This window comes from Enhydra lutris, unplaced genomic scaffold, assembly GCF_002288905.1.
Source record: "Enhydra lutris kenyoni isolate GAN:26980312 unplaced genomic scaffold, ASM228890v2 scaffoldscaffold91, whole genome shotgun sequence".
Classification (NCBI taxonomy): domain Eukaryota; kingdom Metazoa; phylum Chordata; class Mammalia; order Carnivora; family Mustelidae; genus Enhydra; species Enhydra lutris.
The window spans coordinates 348,237-371,625 of record NW_019154175.1 but is presented as its reverse complement, the minus strand read 5'-3'; the positions used below and the strand labels follow the sequence as shown (position 1 = coordinate 371,625).

Below are 23,389 nucleotides of genomic sequence, written 5' to 3'. Positions count from 1 at the left end.
AGAAAATTTGGTAAATTTACTGCAAAATCAGTAAACAAAAAACTTTATACCAGCAAAAAACAATCAGGAAATGAAGCCATTTACAGAGTGCCAAAAATACCAGGTGTTTAGGAATAAGTTAACAGCAAGAACAAAAAGAATGGCAGCAAATATTGCTAAGAATATTTTGTTAATATATTGCTAATTAAAGAAAACCCAAATAAATGGATATTCTATGGCCAACATTTAGAAAACTCAATATTAAGTCTTCCAATCTCTCCAAATTTTTTTTTTTTTTATTTTATTTGAGAGAGTGAGCAAGCATGCATACAAGTAGGGGAAGGGGCAGAAGAGGAGAATAACCAAGCAGACTCCACCTGAGCACAGAACCCAACTTGGGGCTCAATCTGGACCCATGAGATCGGGACTTAAACTGAAACCAAGAGTCAGATGCTTAACTGACTAAGCCACCGAGGCTCCCCTCTCCAATTTGGTTTTTAGAGTTAATGTAATTCCAACCAAAATCCCAACAGGTTTTATCGGGTTTGGGTGGAAACCGGCAAGCCAGCTCTGGAATTTATATGGATATACAAAGCATCTAAAATAGACATGGCGGGGGCACCTGGGTGACTCAGTGGGTTAAGCCTCTGCCTTCCACTCAGGTCATGATCTCAGGGTCCTGGGATCGAGCCCCGCATCCAGCTCTCTGCTCAGCAGGGAGCCTGCCTCATCTTCTCTCTCTGCCTGCCTCTCTGCCTACTTGTGATCTCTCTCCCCATCAAATAAACTAATAATATCTTTTTAAAAAAATAAGTAAATAAAAACAAAAGAACACAGGTAACTGATTCTAATACTATCATGCTATGCTAATTAACACAGTGCGGTATTGGCATAAGAATAGACAAACCAGTGGAACACAATAACAGAGTCCAACAATGAGCTTCCACGTGCACAGCCACTTGATTTACGGACAAGGCTCAGAGCTGGGGTGGAGGTAACAGCCAGGCTTGAATGGGTTAGGGGAACAAAGGACCTGCCTTGGAGGGCAGTGCCTGGAGAAATACAGAGGCATCCCAAGTGTACTAAGGATGGATCTATGTGGTGTGGAGTTCTCCACGGACAGGAGGCACTGGAACTCAGCCCAGACGGGCAGAGAACAGGGTCCAAACAGGGTTCGGGGTGGGGGCTTGGCCAGGCATTAAGTGTGAGGGCCAGAGGAATAGGAGATCCGGGGCAGGGAAGTAGTGTTGCTTCACTACAGTAAGGAAGGGAACAGCCTGAATGCTGCAGGTTCAAGGGAACTAGCGGAGGGGAGACCTGGGGCATTTTCCTCTCATTTTCACCACTGCTGCCTGATACACCTTCAGAATCAAAGTCAGATCATGGCACACATCTAATGGAAACCCTTAATTGTTTCTTTTTGACCACAAGACAAAACGTAAACCTCTTGGCAAGACTCTGAGATTCCATCACTGGATCTTGCCTCGGTCTTTCACTGTGCCTCCCTTCCCCAACGCTGACTCTACTTAGGACACAGTGAATGCCTTGCTCAGCCCTGAGGGCAAATTCCTCTGCATAGGCTCTCTCCTCTTCCAAGAACAACCTTCTTACTCTTCACCAAACTAACTCCCATCATCTCCTCCAGGAAGACTTCCTGGATTCTCTCGCTAACCTAGGTACTCCCCTTTAGTAAGCCATAACACCCTGAGCTGAGCCCTGGAACAGGACGTCTCACTTTCTCTGTCAGTGTCAATTACCAGCAGCCCCCACCAGACTGCAAGCTTTGAAAAGTTGTATTCGCATTCCCTAGCACCCGAGTCAGTAAGATCTCCTTAAAGAAGGAACAACCTTGGGGCGCCTGGGTGGCTCAGTGGGTTAAGCCTCTGCCTTCGGCTTGGGTCATGATTCCAGGGTCCTGGGATCGAGCCCCACATAGGGCTCTCTGCTCGGTGGGGAGCCTGTTTCTCCTTCTCTCTCTGCCTGCTGCTCTGTCTACTTGTGATCTCTCTCTCTCTCTCTCTCTCTGTCAAATAAATAAATAAAATCTTTAAAAAAAAAAAAAAGGAAGGAACAACCTTAAAGAGGTACAAAGAAAAGCTGGGGAGAATTAAAAGAGAAGCAGAACTTGGGTTGGCTAGAACAGAACCTGGGAGAGAATGGATAGTAGGGAAACACTGAGAAACAAGGCAGGGTAGCTGAGTCTAGTTTGCTCCAAGAACCTCCACAGTCCTTCACACACTATGAGCACAAGTTTGGAAGAATGATTTTTAAAAATAAATAAAAATGTGGAACATAAGGAAGAAAGCAGAGGACCACAGGGGAAGGGAGCGCAGAACTGCAGGTGAAGAAATCAGAGAGGGAGACAAACCATGAGAAGCCCTGGACTCCAGGAAACAAACTGAGGGTTATAGGAGGGAGGAGGACAGGGGGATGAGGTGACCAAGTGGTGGGCATTAAGGAGGGCACGTGTTGTGATGAGCACTGGGTGTCATACGCAACTAATGAATCACTGAGCACAACAAAAACTAATGATATCCTATATGTTGGCTAACTGAACATAACAAAAATAAATAATAAATCAACTGATTAATTAAGTAATAAAATAAGAGGGAAAGATCTCGGCTGGAGTCCCCTGGTAAGTAAGATGGGGAAGAGAGCAGCACTGCCAGCATGGGGACAGTGGCAACATCGGGAACATCACTGCGATCAGACCTCAGCCCCTGGCCACCGTGGCAGGCTGTCAAAGGAGAACCACACCCATCAGCAGCATTTCCTGCCCCTAACAAGACATGGGGATAAAAACTATAATGTGTCTGTCTGCTTGTGTCCTCTTTTGTTTGCCAAAATTGGATGCATAAATAGCACCAAAATAAAAGAGAGAAACGCCAAGGAAAAGAGTCTGAAATACGAGGAAAGTATCCTGCACGTTCGTTTTGCTGTCCATCATAGTATCAGACATAACAACTTGTGCTAAAGGTTGTCAATTTTTATCCAGGAGACAGCATGGGCTGCACACCAGTGTCTCAGCACCTATCCACTCTCCGTGTCCAACAGGTCTGCAGCAGGAGGAAATCCCAGGACAAGGTCTGCACTGATCAGGCTTGAAAACCAATGGCTTTCATTAATTTCTTTAATCGCTATTACTGAATAGATAGATATAATACATTCACTCAACAGAATATTGCTGAGCAATGAAAAGAAATGAGCTATTAAGCCACAAAAAAATGAGGAGGAACCTTAAATACAGAACACTAAATGAAAGCAGTCAATCTGGAAAGGCTACATACTGTATGATTCCAACTATATGACATCCTCAGACAGGCAAAATTATGGATACGGTAAAAAGATCAGTGGTTACGAAGGGTTGGGGAGGAGGGTGGGTTGAACAGGTGGAGCACAGAGATGTTTAGAGAAGTGGGACATTATGTATAACACATAATGATGGAGCTCTGTCATTAACTATTAGCCAAAACCCTTTGGATGTATTCTACAAAGAGTAAACCCCAACATTAACAATGAATTTAAGCTAGTAAGAATGTATCACTATTAGCTGTAATCAATGTACCACACTAATGCAAGATGGTAATGATAGGAAAACTCTGTCTCTGCACTTTTTGTTCCATTTTTCTATGAACCTAAAATTGCTCTGAAAAAGTCTTGATTTTAATTGCTACTGCAAGCCATGGATATGGCCTCTATTGCTAGGATCCTAAGGAAGCAAATTCCAGGTCACCTCATGACTTTCAGGTAACAGCAGAAGAGTCTGCATGAAAATTAAACTGGTGTCCATCCACCTAAATCAAAACCACAGAGTAGGACTGATGGTCACCAATTAATAGGACGAGCAACCCATGGGGGTCGTTTGCTTTCAGCATCAGGGAAAGCCTGGAAGAGCCAGGAACAGTGAACCTAGGAGAACCTAGAGAGGAGCCCATCTCCCAAGAAGAGAGAAGCAGGGGGGCAACCTGATGTTGGAGTCACTTTTGACCTTCACCTTCACTGTCCAGCCTTGTGCACATGGACCAGCAACCTTTACAGAGACTTACCCATGCCGGCCACTCAAACATTTCACCTGTCAGCTGTGTAAAAGGGAGAAGTGACTGTGCCAGGGAACGATTTGAAAAGGGGGACTCAGGGACAAAAATGCACAGCCTGGTTCTCTGGCTCCAGATTCTGTGCCAAGGCAGCATGACCTGCCTGGGGAAAAGTGCAGGCCAAAAGCCAGAATGATGCTCAGCTTCACTGCCTGAACACTTCACTGCCAGGCCCTTTCCCCTCAGCTGCGAAGCTGGGACCACAGTTGCACAGGGGCCTCAAGGTTAGAGCTGGGAATGACCCGTCTTGCAGGTGAGACAAACAAAGTCCAGGGAGATGAAACACTTGCACAAGTCTGCCCAGCTGGGTAGCAAAGGGACAGAAGAATAAGAATAAAGATAATCTGTGTGAAATGTTTTGGAAAGTTAAACACCCTCACTAAAGGGAAGTTGTTGTCGATACTATTCATCTTTCCACTCCTTGCTCCTGTTCTGCTCTACCGGGAGCATCTCCTGTGAGAGCAGGTTCTTGGCAAGGGTCAGCTGTGGCAACACCACTGGCTGCTGTCCAAGGTAACAGAGCCAAGGATGGAAGGAGGCTCTTGGCCCCAGAACTGTAACCTGGGTGGGAGCCTGATTGGCTCCATTCGTCCCTGGGCACTTCCACACTCCAATGGCAGGAGGCAATAAGGCTTCCTGGGGAAAGGGAATATGTTTGGTGAATAATAATTCCATCTTTAATCCATGAAGCTCACCAGGCCAGTAATCCACTAAGCGCTTGAGAAAACTCATCTGGCTTTTGCTCTGGCAGACCCAGGGCCAGCTTCGGTTCACCCAGTTTCCAGACCTTTTGTGCTCTCACCAGCTTAACTAATGTGCAAACATATTCCCAAACAGCCTCCAAAACAGATTATGACCAACAGGCTGGAGAATGACGCAAATGTAGACCATCTACATAAGTGAAACAAGGTGAGTCCAAAGGGAGCGTTTGTGTGGCTTAAATCATGGAGGTGGGCGACATCCACAGGGCTGAATTCACAACTGCTGGCATTAGCAATTTAACCCGCTTCTTTCTTGACCCTAAGCCTTGGGTGAATCTAGTCCTTTCACTTCAAGAGCCTCCACCCCCCCACCCACCCGCGACAGCACACACAGATGGCAAAGCCACTACCGCACATTCCTCTCTTCTTTGGTGGTCTCCACTGGGACACAATTCCCTTGGCATAATTAAGAAGACACCAGAGAGGCTTCAGTTCCATGTATTTTTTTATGAAAAAATGAGTCAATAATTTTTTGTCCTCCCCACACTCTCCCAAAGAAAAAGGGACTAGAGCAGAGGAAGTTGCAATCTTAGATTAGCAACTCCACCAACAGAGTATGGGCAAGAAGACAGCAGGCAGTAGATGAGAAACCATTAAGTGGAATTCTCTCACCCAGCCATATACCCAGGTTCGACAGGTACAACACCCTTTGTGGCCTCCCCGACCTCCTCTAAGTCCCACCAGCCTTCCATTTCCACTAATTTAATGGTGCCTTTCGACAAAAGGCCTATGCCTAGGAAACCATGCTTGGTCTGTCCCTCTGTGAGCATCTTAAACTGCCTGTCACATCACTAACACAGCTGCCCTGGGAGCAACACAGAGACACCCCCCCGCCTCCTTGGACACTGTGCCCAACATCCCCACCACTACCAGGCCAAGGGCTGAGCCTCAGACTTTGGAAGCTTCTTGGTCAGTTTTGGTCAATGGTGTCCATCAGTGTTTTGTCCCTATTTTTATCCACTCTGTCACCATGAAAAATAGAGAGGAGTCAGAAAGGGACACATTATTGCCGTGGCCATATGATTTGCTATGTCATCTTGAGTGAGTCACTTTGCCCTTGCATCTGTTCTCTTATTTGGGAGCTAAGAGGGCTGAACTGGGTGACCTTCACGGTAGTCCTGGGCTCTGAGCTCTCATCCCATCCCACCTCCCTCCCACCTCCACTGCAGGTAGGAGCTCAAAGTGTAGGGCTTCTCATTTTTATCATCGGCTTCTGAAGTGAGATGACTGCAGATGAGATTTGAGAACTCACCAAACCCACTTTGCAGCTAGTAGGGAACTCAAATAATCTCCTGCCCAAATGCCATGTCTTCAGGCAGGTCGGTAGCATGGTCTCTAAGGTGTAGAGGAGAAAACTGATCCACAGAGGTTAAATGGCATGCACAAAGTCCCAGCTATCCTAACAGGTGATACCAAGAGGGCCAGGAGCCAAATCTTCAGTTTCCTGGCGCTGACTCCCACACACCACAACAGATGTTATGAAAAGGCATTGTTTCAGGTGTCAGCCAAAGCTTGAAAAGAAATTATGAAACGTAAAATCAAGTCTTCATGGAAACAAATCATAACAAGAGCCCCTTAATACTCTTATCATTACTTATGACACTAAACCCCTCCCAACTAGACAGCTACGGATAACTGGCATTTTTCCCATCTGCCCACCTATTTCATGACTATGGAAATCAGAAACCACATCAGGGGTACTCACAGTCGATGGCAATGGACTGCCACCATGACACACACAGTGCTTGAGGGGAGCTACTCTGCTTTGCTAAGGGACAAGGTAATCTTGACACATTAACAAATGTGTTTATGGCTCTGCCCATGTTTAACAAGAACCTGTGAAAGCCGAAGAACTGTTCTATTTATTTGCAAATTTTCCATGCTATTGCTCTAAATAGTAAATGGTTTATTTTAAAAACTTGAGAGGTTTTTTTTAAGTTAAATTTAATTTCCCATATGTGTATAAAAAGCTCTTTTAGGTTGAAATAATTCCCTTGTGTAATCTAAGCCAAAATGATCATATTTTCCTCACCAACTAACATAAAATCTTCTAGAAATGGGCTCACAGAGAAAAATATCCTTCCCAAAGTGTACTCATATTCACACTAAAGAATCCCAGCGTTCGCGTTAGAGATGTTTTGTTCTTATACATGATCAGTCTCACTCATTTAATCCCCTTAAAAATCCACACAAGCCACCCAGAGCCTCAGTCCCTGAGATTTCCCAGTATATTAAAACACAGCACACAGATAAAAGCAGGGGTTGTTCTGAGTTTAGAGCATCTGAACATCAGCTCCCCTTCCCTGGGGAGGGAAGTGGTAGGTACCTGGGTTCTCACCCAGGAAGAGGCTGGAGTCTACCTCCACTACTGATACTGATCTGAAGGCTGGGAGGCATCATTATGTCAGCAGCAAGTCGGAGTCACTGGCCAGGCCCTGTCTTGGCAGGGAACTGGCTGTTCCTTCCAATTATCTCAAGGCTAGTTCCCACTAACCCTCTAGGCCTGAAAATGAATCTTGCTTCACTGCAACTTCCAGGTAGCTTCTTGAATTACCCACCCAACTACCCCCCCAGCCAGACTAATACTTCTGGGACCCTCTGTCATCCGAGGCAGTGAAGGTCCACTGCTCTATAAGGCTGAAGATTTACCAAACTACCTTATCTTTATCCAGTTGGAGAATCAATGAGGCGTAGGAAAAAGGAACGACAACACCCATAGAACACTGAAGCTGAATAAGAATCTGACATTTTCCTTTGTGATGACTTGATGTCCTCACCTTTTCAAAGGAGACAATCACCTGAACCAGCCCAGTGGTTCCTTCCTATGCAACATGACACAGGCACCCATTCACCGACTGCTTGAGCATGTCCTAATTCCAACACATGTACAGAGCATTTGCTTCCTTTTCATTCCTTTCACCGCCTGCAGGACTAACAATCGAAAGCAGCATCATCCAGCAATAGTACACGTCCTGGTCACAGGGCCGGAGTTGACCGTAGCCTGACTACTTCAGCAAATTTACACATGGGACACTATGGACCACTGTTAACTGCCAAGACTCATTTTAGCAAAGAAACAACTTTTGCCAACATTAAAAAAAAAAAAAATAGCAAGCAAACTTGGGGGGAAAACAGCATCCCCGTTGGCAGGAGTTAATGAGTTATGAAACAGCCAAAGGTCAGCCGCAGAGGAAAGAAAAATCCCCATAATTAGAATAATCAATAGGTAGACATTCAGCAGTTGCATACCAAGTGGAAGTTTCTCCAATGCAGTGGCGACGCATGCCTGCTTCTGCAGCCCCACCACCCCAAGCCAGTGGCTTGCACTCCACATGAAATAAGAGGGAAGCCTCTGATCCCTTCCACATCCATTCACAGACATGCAGGGCCTCCAATCCTCCAAAGACAAAAACGGCAGGCAAGACTATCCATCAAGCATGCTCCCTCCGTTTCAGGCATCAGCCATGCCAGTTCCCACCCACGTAATGACTCTTCTGTTGACCACCCACATTTATTCAGCTTTCAAGACATGACAACAAGGTCTGAGATTTGAGGCATGTACCTGACTCTCTCTCCCCTCCAGGGGTGGTGGAATCTGATCAGCAAAACCAATCTTCCCTGGATCACCCATAAAGGCACTAACCTCATCCACGTTCTCAAAAGCGTTGATGACATCATATGGCAAACAGGACAGAAGGTCAATCACAAACCACGTCTTCAGGTAGTTCATGCGGATGAGTTTGGGGTCAGAGATCACTTCCCCAGCTGGTCCCACAAAGGTAGTATGAAAATTCAGCACAATGTCCACCAAAAAGATGACATCCACAATGCTATCCACAACCAGCCAGGCCACGTTGTTCTGCCTGGTTTTAAAGGAGACATTGTAAGGAACCAGGATGGCTGTGTAGAAGGTTAAAATCAAGATGATCCAATCCCACGTAGTCTTAAAAACACAATAGTGTAGGATGATGTGCGGGGGGGTCTTTGGGGCCTCCTGCTTGTACTGGGGAAGGATGTCTGAGCCCAGCTGTAGAACCTGTAGAAAAACACGGTCAAGAGAGAACCCAGTTAGGATGTTACTTCAAGTGTCCAACCAGTCAGCATCTGCCACTGACAAATGCCCAAACTCCGGAGCATGTGAGAAAGGAAAAGAACATTATAATATAAATAATCGTAAGGAAACAATGACAAACTCTTATTTGGCTTATTGTGAGCCAAGCACTGTACTAAGTACTTCTCCTACATGTATTATCTCACTTAATTCAAACTACAACCTTGTACTGTTAGCCAATTATTATTCCATGTGACAAGAGAGAAACTTGGGCCCCAGAGGATTAAGCAACTTTATTCAACAAACATTTACTGTTCAGTGCCAGGAACTGTTGGAGACATTGGATGGACAGCAATGAAGGAAAGAGAGTGATGCTTGGTCTCATGGAGCTCAGTCCAGTAGACAAATCCAGGTAATTTCCAGTTGTGGTAAGTGCTAACAAAGAGGCAAGGGTGAGGACCCGGTGACGGGATAAAATGTGACAGGAGGAGCAGGGATGGGACAGCATTTGAACTGAAACCTGAATGAATAACAACCAGAAACCAGCCATTCAAACTTGAATGGAAAATTATCCGAGGCAGAGAGCATAACGAGCGTAATAAGCCAAGGGTAAGACAAGCTCAATGTTCTCAGGCAGAGGGAAAAGTCTGGCATGACTGAAGCCCACTGGATGGGAGGAAAGGGATACAGATGAGATCAGAGGAGACATGGAAACTAGAACATGCAGGACCCAGTGGGCCTTGAGGAGGGCTGGACTTCATCCTCAGTATGTCTGAGTGTAACTGGAGGGAGTTAACAAAAGAATGTTAATCTGGTACATGTTTTTAAAAGATTACCCTGGGTGCTGTGTAGATAATGAATTGAGGCAAAGAATTAGACGGAAGGACAGAATCAAGGAACTTATTCTAACAGCCCGGGAAGGAAATGAGGAGATAGGGAAAAGTAGTCCAATTTTTTGATATATTTTTTGAAGTAAAACCAGCTGATGACTTGCTCATGGCTAGAAGGTAAAGCAAAGGGAGAAATGAAAGGTACCCACTACTTTATCCCCAAACCTGGCACGGTGGCTGGCCCAGAGTTGGCACAACAGGATGGTTTTTAAGTGGATGACTGAACGTCAAGGTCAGCTAGCAAAAGACGGAACCAGATCCCCAACTAGGTCTAGCTGGATTAGAAACACAGACTGTTATATGTTGAGGTTACATTTCCCAAAGGAGTAGGGTTTTAAGGAAGCCAACTCATGAAGGATGAAGCCCAGAGAAGCTTGGCTCCAGGAAAGTATCACAGATGGGTTTCACCCTCAGGAGTCAAAAGCAAAAAGCCACACTTTCAAAAGCCAGGCCAAGCTGGAAGGGACCCTCACTCCCAACCCTGAGCTGCTCCTCTGGGCCACTTACAGGTTCTTATAAATTTCTGGGTGAAACTTCCTCTTGTGTCCTGGGAATTTATTTTTCCCTCTGGAGGATATAAAGATCCCTTAGTGAACAATTGGAACATCCCTGTTTCCTTTGGGGTTGGCCCCAGGCCTTAAAAGCTGAGTTAAAGCAAGCCAGAAATCCACAGAGCTCCCAATGTGCATCTTGAAATGTGGGAAGTACTTCCACCCCCTCCCACCAATGCACAGAGCTCTCCTAGGCTTGGGATTTTAATTTCTCTCCCCATGCAAAGAAATTTATCCACGTGTGATTAAAGAAGCTTGGGCCCTGAGATCTCAAGGCAGGAAAAGGGACTGACCTAAAATAAAGCCAATAAAAGTGAACTGAATGGGACTTCCACTTCCAGAAAGACCAAAGTAGACACACTTTTCTCTATTCCTCCTCTAAGTACAACTAAATGCCTTGGACATTACATATAACACAAACTTAAGACTCTGAAATGTGGAAGGAGAAGAGCACACTGCCTAGGAATAACAGTGAGGAGCTCTGTGGGTGTTCTTTGTGCCTCAGACATTCCCAGACTTAGAGCTGAAGAAGCCAGGGACCTGGAATGATGCATGGGTGCAGACCAAAAGAGTCCCAACAAAAATCCACTCTGTAGCAAAGGGTCTGGGAAAGGAAAAGGGACTGGGAAAGGGAAAGCCTCAAAAGATAAAAAAAAGTTGTAGGTAAGAACCATGCAACCACAGCTAAGCAGCACAGTAAAAACCTTGACCCCCAATGCCACCCATGTCACCAAAGGATACTAGGAAGCTGGATTTCCACCATCTCAGGGCTGCAGTGAAGCACCCAACCTACTTTTCTTTCTCCTCCTCTCTACAGGAGTAGTGCTGGAATGGGCCCAATGGGGAGCCTGGACTTCCTTGCCCACCCTGCAGTAATGAAGCCATGTCTGCCCACAAGGCAGGGAGGGATCCATGTAACCTCACCAGGCCACTGGAGCTCTCATGCTCACCCACAGATAACAAGGGACACCCCTCAGATATCAGTAGAGGCTGAGTTAAAAACCTGGACTTCTACCCTAATGTGGAGGAATGAAGGGATGCCTACCCCTTCCTCTGCCGTACTCAGGTCAAGGAAAGGCACCTAAAACAAAAGGTTTAAAGAGGATCCAGAGTCTTATGACTTAATATCCAAAATGCCCAAGTTTCTACAAAAATCACTCGTTATACCAAGAAACAGGAAAATCTCAAATGAATGAAAAAGTTAATAGATACCAACCCAAATTGACAGAGATGCCAGAAATATTTGATGAAGATTTTTAAACAGCCACCCTAAAAATGCTTGAACAGGCAATTACAGATACGCTTGAAACAAATGGGGAAAAAAAAAAATAGAGAGTCTCATAAATAGCCAAGAAGTAGAAAGTCTCAGCAAAGGAAGAGAAGATATAAAGATGAACCAAATGTGAATTTTAGAACCAAAAATACAATAACCAATTTAAGCATTTCAGTGGATAGGGTCAGCAGCAGAATGGAGGGGACAGAGGAAACGGGAGAAATTACCCAGGCTGAACAACAGAGACAGAAAGGCATCTTACATCATGATGGAAGGGTCCGTTCACCAAGATCTAGAAACCCTGATGTGTATACACCAGGGAGTTCTAAATGCACGCAAGGCAAAAACTGATAGAACTGAAGGAGAAGCAGACAAACCCACACTGTCCTCTCCCAACCTGTGTTGGAACGACCAGACGGAAAATTAGGGATACAGCAGTGCTCATCAACATCACCAACCAACAGGATTTAGCTGACATTTACAGAACACTTCCACCCATCAAGAGCAGAATGCTCTATTAGGAGAATGAAGGGACAGACTGTGACTTGGAGAAGATATTCTCAAACCACATATCCCACAAAGAAATAGTATCTAGAATACATAATTCACAATATATCATCTCCAAACCCAACAACTGAACAAACAAACAAACAATCCAATCAGAAAATGAGGAAAAGGCACGAAGGGACATTTCGCCCAAGAGCATATACAGATGACCCATAAGCCTGTGAAAAGACAGTATCATCGGTCATTAGGGAAATGCAGTATCATCAGTCATTAGGGGAATACACATTAAAAGGACAATGAGATACGGCCACACACCTACAGAATGGCTACAAGACAGAGTAGTGACAATATCAAGTACTATACAGTGGCTAACTGAACATAATAAAAAAAACTTAAAAAGTACCATATGCTCATGATAATGCAGATAAACTAGAGCACTCATATATTGTTAGCAGAAATATAAAATGGTACAGCCACTCCAGGAAAGTTTTGCACTCGACAACCAAATATGCAACGACCGACGGACCCACCAGTTACGCTCCCAGGCATTTAACCCAGAAAAATGAAAACTTAGATTCACATAAAAATCTGTACATGAACGTTGACAGAGCTTTATTTACAAAAGCCAAAAACTGGAAATAACCCAGATGTACGTCAACAGGTAGATGGTTAAACATACTGCGGTACATCCACACCAATAAACGTGTACGTACTAGTGAGACAGGCGGCAAGCTCGATGAATCTGCAGAGACTGAATCAACAGTTCCCAGAGATAATGCGTGAGTCTGTTCATACAACATCCTTGAGATGACAAAATGGTAAGACTTGAAAACAAATCAATGGTTATCAAGGGTTTAAGGAAGGGGTGAGGGCTGGAAGGAATTGGGTGTAGCTATAAAAAGGTGACATGACATAATGGAACAGTCTGTACCCTAACCGTACCAATGTCAGTAGCTTGACTGAAATATTGTACTATGGTTTTGCAAGAAGCTACCATCCAGGGAAACTGAGTGAATCCATGGGATCTCTCTGTATTATTTCTTCCATGTGAATCTATGGTCATCTCAAAATAAGAAGTTTACTTTTTAAAAGTCAATGCCTGGGTGGCTCAGTCAGTTGAGCATCTGCCTTCAGCTTGGGTCATGATCCCAGAGTCCTGGGATCGAGCCCTGAGTCGGGCTCCCTGCTCAGTGGAGAGCCTGCTTCTCTCTCTCCCGTTCCCCCTTCTTGTGCTCTCTCCTCTAACTCTCTCTCTCTCTCTCTCTCTGTCAAATGAATAAATAAAATCTTCTTAAAAAATAAAATAAAATAAAAGTCAATGAGTAGACATGAATGATAAGCCTTGTAAGGAAGGGGTCATGGGCATTCAGCTAGGGGAAAGGGAAGCGAGTTACTTAGGGGTTTATTGTATGCTTGCAAAATACAGTCAGGGTGATAAGATGACTCAGCCAGAACTCAGAAGAATCCGCAAGCAAGCAGCCACCTTCTGACCGCACACCAAAGTTGCCTGGAGCTCCATGATTCTCGGTAGCAGGCCTTAGGACAAAATGCCTTTTTAGAGAAAAATGGCTGTTCCTGTGATAGTTTACTATAATCCATAATTGTTTCTAAGTGGATTCCCATGCCTTCCAGGACACTATTAAGCTCTGCTTGAATGAGGCCTGAGTCAACGGTGTCTTCATATTTCCCCAAAACTTCATATTTCCCAAAAAAAAGTGTTTCCCAAAACACTCACCCCCCCCGCCCCACACCCCCATCCCCCACTGCTATTCCCACATCAGCTGTTCAAAGGGAATTGGCAGAGGTGTGCAGCTAGCCAGAGAGGGCTGCTGGAGACTTGTATTCCATTTCTCTCTTCCCATCTCTGAGATGCAGCTTTTTATACTGAAACCACAGGGTAACTGCATCCTGGGAGTAGACTTGGATGCTAGGATGTTTGATTAGGATAAATGTGAGACATTGTCTCTCCAAATCTTTATGTTAAAAGCTACAAATGGGGGTACCTGGGTGGTTCAGTGGGTTAAGCGTCTGCCTTTGGCTCAGGTCACGATCTCAGGGTCCTGGGATCAAGCCCCATGTTGGGCTTCCCTGCTCAAGGGGGGGGGGGTCTGCTTCTCCCTCTCCATCTGCCCCTCCTTCCTGCTTGTTCTCTATCTCTCTAATCAATAAATTTTTAAAAGTCTTTTTAGGCCAAGTGTTTGTAGTCTGACTTGAGATCCTATATATTTCATTCTCCCGTTAACTCTTCAGCAATTATCTATAGAAAATGGAAGGCAGAAATATCCGTGGAGTTCTTCATTACAGATAATCAACACTCTGAAGGAAAATTCCTTGATCAAAAGACTATTTTGCATCCACTTAACTACCCGACTCCAGTAGTCTGTTCAGAGTACAGCGTACAGATATACAGAGTACAGTGACAATGGCTAATTATGTGTGTTGATCTCAAAGATTCCTGTGAGACTGACCTACCCTCCTTCTCAGAAGTATGTGTGGAAACAGATTCAAACCCGGACACCACTCTGATGAGCTCCATGACTGTCATCCTCAGGAAAGAAAGCTTTCTCAGAGTCATTCAGAATATCATTATCTGGAAAAGGGGTCAGTGCCCTCCAAAGGGGGGTAAGTCTTAGGGCACAGAGTCAAGAGAGATAGGATGCCAACCTTGTATCCAGCCATAAGGAGCCTGCCTTATATGAGATATCCGATGACACCTCAAAAGCTTTGCAGAGAAATAGCTTCACCAGACATGGGACACAATGACCTGGTATGGTGGTCCCCGGGGCCACAGCAGCCAGTTTCCTCCCCTACCTCTTTTCTGCACTTGTCAGTGTGACGTGTGCCTCTAGTTTCTTCCATTTGATTAGTCTTATACAGTGGAAGCTTCCAAAGGTAGAGCTGGCAGCCCTTCCAAAATGCACTTCTAAGATGGGCTTGTGTCTGTCCTACATGCCCAGTCAGACCGGGAGTCCCCCAAATGCAGATACAACTTCAACAGGTATAATGTTACTAGTTTACCCTCTCCCTGTCTCTCCCCCTACAACAAATGGTGCCAGGCTCTGCACAGGAAGTGCTCATTACAGGTCATTATGAACAATGCCAAAGAATGCTCATCTTGAAGACTGATTCTGGGGGAAAAATAGAGATAGGGCTCCCCCCCACCCGATGAAGAATAGGGACATCAGTCTGATTGTCACATTTCTCCAGCGGTTTTACTTCCAAAGCCCTCTATTGTATTTTTGAATCCCCATAATCACCCTGTGAGGGAGTTCTACAGATGGGAAAACAGAGGCTCAGAGAGGCCAAGTGACTCAGCCTGAGTCATACCAGGCCTGAGTAAGCAGACAGCTGGGAGCACAAGCCGGGCTGCCAGCCCCAAGCCTTCAAGTGTTTTCACTAATCTATTTGTACAGCCTGAAATACCTTTCACAGCACAATGCCATACGTCATCACATCTCACACAACCTCAGGAGACTAGGGAGAATAGTATTTTTCTTATTTTACAAATTGAGAATGTAAGCTCACAACGTAAATGGCTCGCTCACTGTCATATTGTAGATAACGAAACAGGACCTTAAGCCTGAGCCCAGTTTCCTAATTCAATGCTTTTCTTCTACTGCGTGACTCTTGAAAAACTACTACTTTTCCCTAAGACCTCTGCATGATGGCAACAAGACACCCTGCCGTCTTATGAAGCCAACATCCAGTCAAAGGCAGCAGCTCCCAGTGTGGACCTTCTCCAGGCCTTCCCAATTAAAGTCCCAAACCAGCCACAGTGGCCAGAGCCTGTCTCCCAGAAATCATTACCTTCATCCCGAAGCCTCACCTAGCTAGATTAAAAAAATGCAGAACCAAACTACCATACTGGGAAACCCTTCTATGTCAAGAGATGGTCCCCATGCAAGCGGTTTCTGCTTAAGTAGCTCAGAGATGAGAGCATCTCACTCTAAGTTCTTAAGTGCTGCTCTCCATTACACCTCCCCCTTAGCTCATGGTTTCCCCTGCAAGGAAAAAAAGAGAACCAGAGGAAGGTTCCTACGTCTTCCAATGGTCAATGTCTACAAATGGGCCTTTACCCTTACCCACCTACCTCCTTCTGGTTTCAACAGAAAAAGTGCCCAACTCCTGTCAAAGGTCAGTTCCTCCCATGTGCTCTGAACCTCACCCCTCTTCCCTACCTCAAGTGCTTTACACCCACCCCCTGCCATGATTCCTTCTCTTTTCCTGCCATCAAGCTCTCCTCAGACACAGGATCACTCCAGCAGATTGCTGCACATCACCCAACTCACTTTTCTTGCTAGGCTCCTTCTGCTGTTCCCCTGTATAGCCAGACTTTTTGAAAAAGTAGTAAACACAGTGTCTCCACCTTCCTCCCCTGCCATCACACCCCACATACTCCAATCTGACTACAACCGCCTCTAGCTAATGAAATCGCTTTCCCAAGGTCACCAAGATCTCAGTGTTGCCAAATCCAGTGGGGTCTCCTGATCTAACTCACTCTCTTGTCAGTTTTCTACAGACTTTTACATATCTTCCTTCTTGAAACACTCTCCTTGCCACTCCCTCCTGTTGGGGTACCACAGAGGGGTACAGCTCAGATCTCCCTTCAGGAAACCCTTCAGAACTAACCCGTCGGGGAGTTCTGTTGCTTCTACCACCAAAAACATATAACTCAGGATCCATTCACTATTCTCCAGCTTACTTCTACAGGTCCACTCAATGTCCCATCCCCTCCCACTGCAGCATGGAGTCAGCTTCCCAACCTCTCCCTACTTCCAAGCTGGCCCTCCTCAAAGTCATCTGCCGTACAGCAACTTGTATTAGATCATGTTGCCTCTCCAACCCAAACCCTCCAGCTCATGACACTGAACTTCAAACAAGATCTACATTCGTGCTGTGACATATGAGTCCCTGTCTATCTTTTCAACCTCACCTAAGCCCTATACCTCACTCCACTCCACTCCACTCCACCCCCCTGGCTTTCTGCAAAACATGGAAGTACTTTTCCCACCTTGGAGCAGCTCACAATGTTCCTCCCCAGCATGGATGGGTCCTTCCCAAGCTCTGAGTCTTGGTGTGAGTGCCATCTTCTCACAGAGGCCTTCCCTCATCACTTGATCTGAAACAACCCCCACCCACCACCCTTCCTCTATTTGTTTCTATCACATCACCAGATTTGTTCCTTTTCTAGCGTTTATCAGGAATCATAGTAATCCCTTATCTATTTACTTGTTTGCAGATGGCTGTCCCACTGGACTATAAGTGCCACGAGGGCAGGGAGGTTGTCGTCTCACTCCCATATACTCAGTCCTTAGCACAGCTCCTGGCACACAATAAATGCTTAACAAAAACCACCTGAATACATGAATGACCAGCTGAATGAAGAAAATCAAAGGAGAGGCTATAAAAGAAGACCTAAATAATAATATAATTCTTGACAAAAATATAATATCAAGAATGTTCTTAGAACACTACCACAGCCATGATAAAGACAACAGAAAATGTTTTATCTTAAGACCTTATTCTAATTACATGTACAGTCATAAAGAAATAAAAACAAAAACCAAAGTCTACATATGCCACTAAATAGCATGAGCTTCCAGCAGATACCCTTCCCTAGATATTACAGTGTTGCTTATCATTTATTGAGTGTTACGTATATGCCTTACCCTGAGCTAGTAAACCCTTTACATAAATGAACGTATTTAATACTCCTAATCATATGAGGTGCATACTATTATCATCCCTATTTTACACTGAAGAAACTGAGGCTTGGGCAATTCAAATAACTTGTCCAAGCCAGAAAAGGTTTTAAGTGGTGCAGCCAACACTGCTAACCTTGTCAAGTTTAACGCCAAGATCCGTATTTGCAATCCCTCTGTTCTCATCCCATGTTCTGGGTTGAGCACTTTACATGAAAAATACAATTTAATCCTTACAACAACCGTGCAAGGTAGATGTTGGTTTTTATTTTATAAATAAGAGAAATGATTTCAGGGATGCTAAGTGCCCAAATCCACAAAGCTAATGGAGTGGACCTAAGAGTCAAACCCAAATCTGATTCAAGAGCCCACAGCCTAAACTGGATGCAAAGAGCATGTAAGCCACAATGTGCTCTAACGTGCAATTTAAATTTTCTAGTAGCCACATAAAAAGAAGTAAAAGGAAACAGGTCAAATTAATTTTAATATTTTAACCAAATATACCTAAATAGGATAACTTCAAGATATAATCAATACAGAAAGTTATTAGTGAGATAGTTCACATTCCTTTTTTCATACTAAGTTTGAAACCCAGCATGTGTAACGTAGCTTACTACACCCCTCCATTCAGATGAATCACATCCCCATTGCTCAAGAGCCACATGCGGCCAGCTGTCACCATACTGGACAGCACAAGTCTGAACTAAGACATTATACTGAGCCATACTAATATCCTGGACCAATTTACACAAAGGCAGGCACTGCTCACCAAAGCAGATTTGGGATGAACTAACCATACATCAGACAACAGAAAACACATTCAAAATGTGAACCAGAAGTGTGTGTGCAAATGTAAAAATGTGTACAAGACAGAGAGGGAGGACACGTCAGAAAACAAACGGGTGGCCGGGGAAATCATTAGGGAGGGGAACTGCAAACACAGGAAGTCAACCGAGATACAGCTGTGGCAGGCAGAACCAGGCGGAAGCTCCTCCTGATGGAGTCAATCTTGGCTCCACAGCTGATCAACCTCAGGCAACACCAGGTCCCCGTGCCTCAGCTTCCTCAACTGGAAAATGAAGCTAATAGCACTTATACCAGATAGTTCCTGTGAAGGTCAAATAAAAATACAAATGTAGATAGATGTGTACCTGTATATACAAATCTATACATTTTTCTTGTAAATTGTTAAATAGTATCCAAACATGAATGGTTTTGTGCAAATAAAGAAAAGGTTGTTTCAGGATCTTTTCAGGTATCTGTTGGCCATCCGTAACGGGTGCTTCGGAAAAATGTCAGGTCCTCTGCTAATTTTTAATAAGATTACTTGGAGAGTTTTTTAATGTTGACTTATATAATTTTATATATATATTTTGAATACTAATCCCTTATTGGATAGATTATTTGCAAACATCTCCCACTCAGAAGATTCTGGATGATAATCAGGAAGGCTCCAGCAATCAGCTCATGGAGTACATCCTACTTGTCCAAAGGCCTTGGTCAGGGACCAACAATTGACAGAACTGAATGGCCTGGGAAGAAAGGAAGACTGATAAAGTACATTTATTTGGGGGGGGTAAAAAAAAAATACAAAATAAAATGGCCTCACAGACCCCATTAATTCTATGGACACTTATAAAAGCAAACATGGACACTCGGACACTGAACAGGACCCACGAGGTTCCAAGGATCCCATAGTTTATAATGGAAGAGACATGAGTATGCAAATTACTAACACATAATAGAAAAGTGGGAAGAGATGCACGGATAAAAGTACTGCAGGAGCAGAGAAAAAGAGACAATAAACAAACTTAGGGAGTCAGGAAAGGCTTAGATATGAGGTGATCGTCAAGATTTCCCTTGAGGGGCGCCTGGGTGGCTCAGTCGGTTAAGCGGCTGCCTTTGGCTCAGGTCATGATCCCAGGGTGCTAGGATCAAGACTCACACTGGGCTCCTTGCTCAGCAGAGAGCCTGCTTCTCCCTGCCTCTCTGCTTACTTGTGTTCTCTCTCTCTGATAAAGTTTTTTAAAAATCTAAAAAAAAAAAAAGACTTCCCTTGAAGGACAGGCCACAGACAAAGCTCAGGCAGGGCATTTTCAGTACTGAGTGTACGCAAGCCTTGGACGTGCGAAGGAGGCAAGGTAAGAGCTCGGTGTGGGAGGAGGCTGTTGTGACACGGGCCTAGGAGTGGTTTGCTTTTCATTGTTGTTTTGTGTCTTGGGGTTGGGGGGGGGTTCTATAGAAGACAAAATTGGAAAATGACCCTAAATATAAGGGAAGGGGAGGGCAAGACTTGATGTGCCCTTAAGTAGAGGCAAGCATTTTAAGGAAGGGAGGTTCATAATCAATTGCTGTGTACAAAGGTATTCAGGCATCTGTGTGGCAGAAGGACCAGAAGAGCAGGCCCAGAAGCTCAGGAAGGCCGGCAAGAAGGACCACAGAACTCCAGGAAAGGCAGGATGTGGGCTTCAACACAGGAGTAGCAACGGATGAGACCATGGGCAGACTCTATAGCCTTCCTAGGAAGCTGAAGACCAAGCCAATCTACCATGACTGGGATGGCCCCTAACAAGGGTCAGAGGAGGCAGCAGTCTCAAGGTTGCCACCTAATGGGGAGTACCAGCTGTCATCTCCCAGAATGATATCAGCACAAGGACCCAGAGTCAAACACAGGGGACTTCCACTTTGAGAGCTGCCCCAAGGTACTCAACACTTCACCCACCAAACTGGCCTCATTGATCATCTCAGGACACAGCCGGGAGCACCCTGCAAACACCACCATCCCATCATCCACCATGACTGCCTCAGACATCCTCCACCTATGGGCAAAGAGAAACCTTGCTTCTCTGAACCCCTTACTCCAGACAACTCCTACCTCTTACTTAGTATATCTCCTGTTTCTGTTGAAAAACCTACTTTCGTTTTTATGACTACAGAGTGAGAACAAACTCAGTCTCAGCCAGAAAAAGCCCATTCAAAGGAAAAGGGAGAGGAGGATATTAACAAGGTTGAGAATGAAGCTCCAGCCACTAAATAAAGCCTGATTTGGGGTTTCAGACAACCTGAGCTAAACCATTGCTTAATTCTTGTCATAAACACCCTTCCCCGTAAACCAGGAAGGTGCTATTTTTAGAACTTTCTCCATCGTGCACTTGTTCTTTTTTTTTTTAAGATTTTATTTATTCATTTGACACAGAGAGAGAGAGATCACAAGTAGGCAGAGAGGCAGGCAGAGAGCGAGGGGGGAAAGCAGACTCCTTGCTGAGCAGAGAGCCAGATGTGGGGCTTGATCCCAGGACCCTGAGACCATGACCTGAGCCGAAGGCAGAGGCTTAACCCACTGAGCCACCGAGGCACCCCCATGATGCACTTGTTCTTTAATGGAAGAGATAGAGGCAGTGAGGAGCAATTAAAAGTATGAACCCGTATACTTCATGTCACACTTGAGTACCAACCCACATGACACCTTCATAAGCCCGTATTGAAATGTAAGTCATGATCTCAGTTTCTTCTTAATTTCCTGAGAAATTCTTTTAACTTCTTACTTTGAAATCTTCAACTATATTTTTTTAAATCCAAGTGTTGAGAAGAAGTGATCAGATGGAGTTACAAAAGCATTGCCATCATTACCAAACCAGCAACAAGTAGTACCCCACAAGCCATCACCAAGGCAGAGAGCTGTCATGACAGGAGGAAGAGGTTAATGTGAAAGGGAATCAACACTTAGTGAGGACCTACTAAGTGTCAAGCACTGAGTGAGGTTCTTGCTTCCTTCCTCCTAAATTCATTTAATGAACATTTTACCGAGCACTGACTACGTGTCAGCATTGTGTTCAATGGCAGGGATGTGGAATAATTAAGAGACTTCACAGACCTTCCATCTACCAGAGGAGGCAATTCCCAGGGGCATGAGTGTTCAACATGGAAATTGCACATGGTGAGGAAAGTGTCTGAGGAGGTTGAATTGGCCTGGCTGGAGCAGGGACAGTTGGGAAGGTGTGATGTCTACACAGAGATTTGAGGAATGGGTAGGAAGTAGCTCAGCTGAGAGAAGGATCAAGAACTTGCAGGCAGAGGAAGGGCATGTTCCAAGGCCCAGGGGCAAGAAAGAGTTTGATGCTCAGAGTGAGTAGGGAGCAGCCAGATAAAGCTGGGGAGACGAGCTGAGTCTTGTAAGTCATGACATAAATTTTAAGTTCATCCAAAGAAACAACAAGATTACATTAAAGGATTTTTAAGAAGGGAGAAATAAGATCATACTCATAAAGCATCGCAAATCCTCACTACCATCCTTTGGGGTAGGTCATATCCTATTTCATGAGGATAAGGAAAGATGAGTGAGGCTTAGCAACTTTCAGAAAGTCACACAGCTGGAATGCAGTGGAGTCTTGGATGAGAATTCGGGTCAGTCTGACTCCAAATCCCCTTCTCTTTCCACTATATCATCCTGTCTCTTAAGAGAAAAAGAAAAGAAAAGAAAAGAAAAGAAAAGGGCTGTAGAAAATCTTCAACCCTCATTTCACCCGATTATTTATAACTTCTTACCAAAATCAAATATAGGGTTGATCTCTGGTATCACCAAACACTTGAATTTTCCCATGTGTGTTCTGAGTAAACAATTTATTAAAATATAATAAACACATACACAAAATGGTCCTCCTAGGAGAATAGCCAAGAATCCTCCCCCCATCACAAGATCCCAGTCCTCAGACAAGAGAGGACTGGCCAGTAGGAGCCCCACGGACAGTGAGTGCACACGGAGCAACCAGGCACAGGCTGGCCTTGGGGGCTGGAAGGCAAGGGCGAGGCCATGAATCCAGCTGCCCTTCCCAAGCTCATGTTCAGCAGATCATCAAGTGGTCCTCCACACACCCTGCTAATGACAAACTTACTGCCTACAGGCACGCCTATCCCACATTCAGACAGTTCTGAGGGTTTAAAAAGACTCTTTACGAGAGGCAAATTAGCCCAAAACCCAGGTGCTTGTGGCAAAAGTTGTTCAAATCAGATTCCTCTGCGAAGCAGGAAAGAACCATCTAGCAGGAAGGGACCACTGGAGTGTTGTCACTTCTCCTTGAGTCTAAAGGAACCAAATGAAGTCAACACCCAAAACAAAACCAAAAAAAATGAAGCAGGAAATCTTAGGTTCAAGGTACAGAGTCTGTTTCTAGGAGAAAGGATAACACCTTTGTTTCCATACATACTGGCAGCCTCCCCCGGAGACTCTGGCCCATGAGACTGGAAAACAGACTCACCCCGGACCCAGGACCCGCCTCTGCCCTTCCTCGGCAGCCGACAGCCCTCGGCACATCCCCTGCAAATGCAGACGGCAGCACAGCTATGCATGTGTGCGGTGAGCTGACCTGAGTTCTCTGCAACTCTGTCCTACTGCCCGGGGAGGGACTGGCTCAGCACCACCTCCCACGCCTCCTGCACGTCCTACTGGGACAGCTAGGGCAACATGCTCACACCTGGAAGGAAGGCATCCTCTACGCTTATCCCATCAAATCCCTGTGCAGTGCACAAAACACAAGAGCTCTTCCTTTAAAAATTAATGAAAATGTTGGGGCGCCTGGGTAGC

At 45.0% G+C, this 23,389-nt stretch overlaps 1 protein-coding gene across 2 annotated transcripts in view; it reads right to left on the bottom strand.

The window, feature by feature from the left end:
• The window catches only part of LOC111162367 (potassium voltage-gated channel subfamily H member 1), a 373,079-nt gene that overhangs the window by 279,313 nt on the left and 70,377 nt on the right, over positions 1 to 23,389 (bottom strand). Inside the window, exon 6 of one of the 2 annotated variants that reach the window (XM_022526742.1) lies at positions 8,397 to 8,870. In XM_022526742.1, coding sequence (XP_022382450.1) covers positions 8,397 to 8,870 — 474 coding nt within the window. The remainder of the gene's footprint in view (positions 1 to 8,396; positions 8,871 to 23,389) is intronic. The other variant, XM_022526743.1, reaches the window with a different exon arrangement.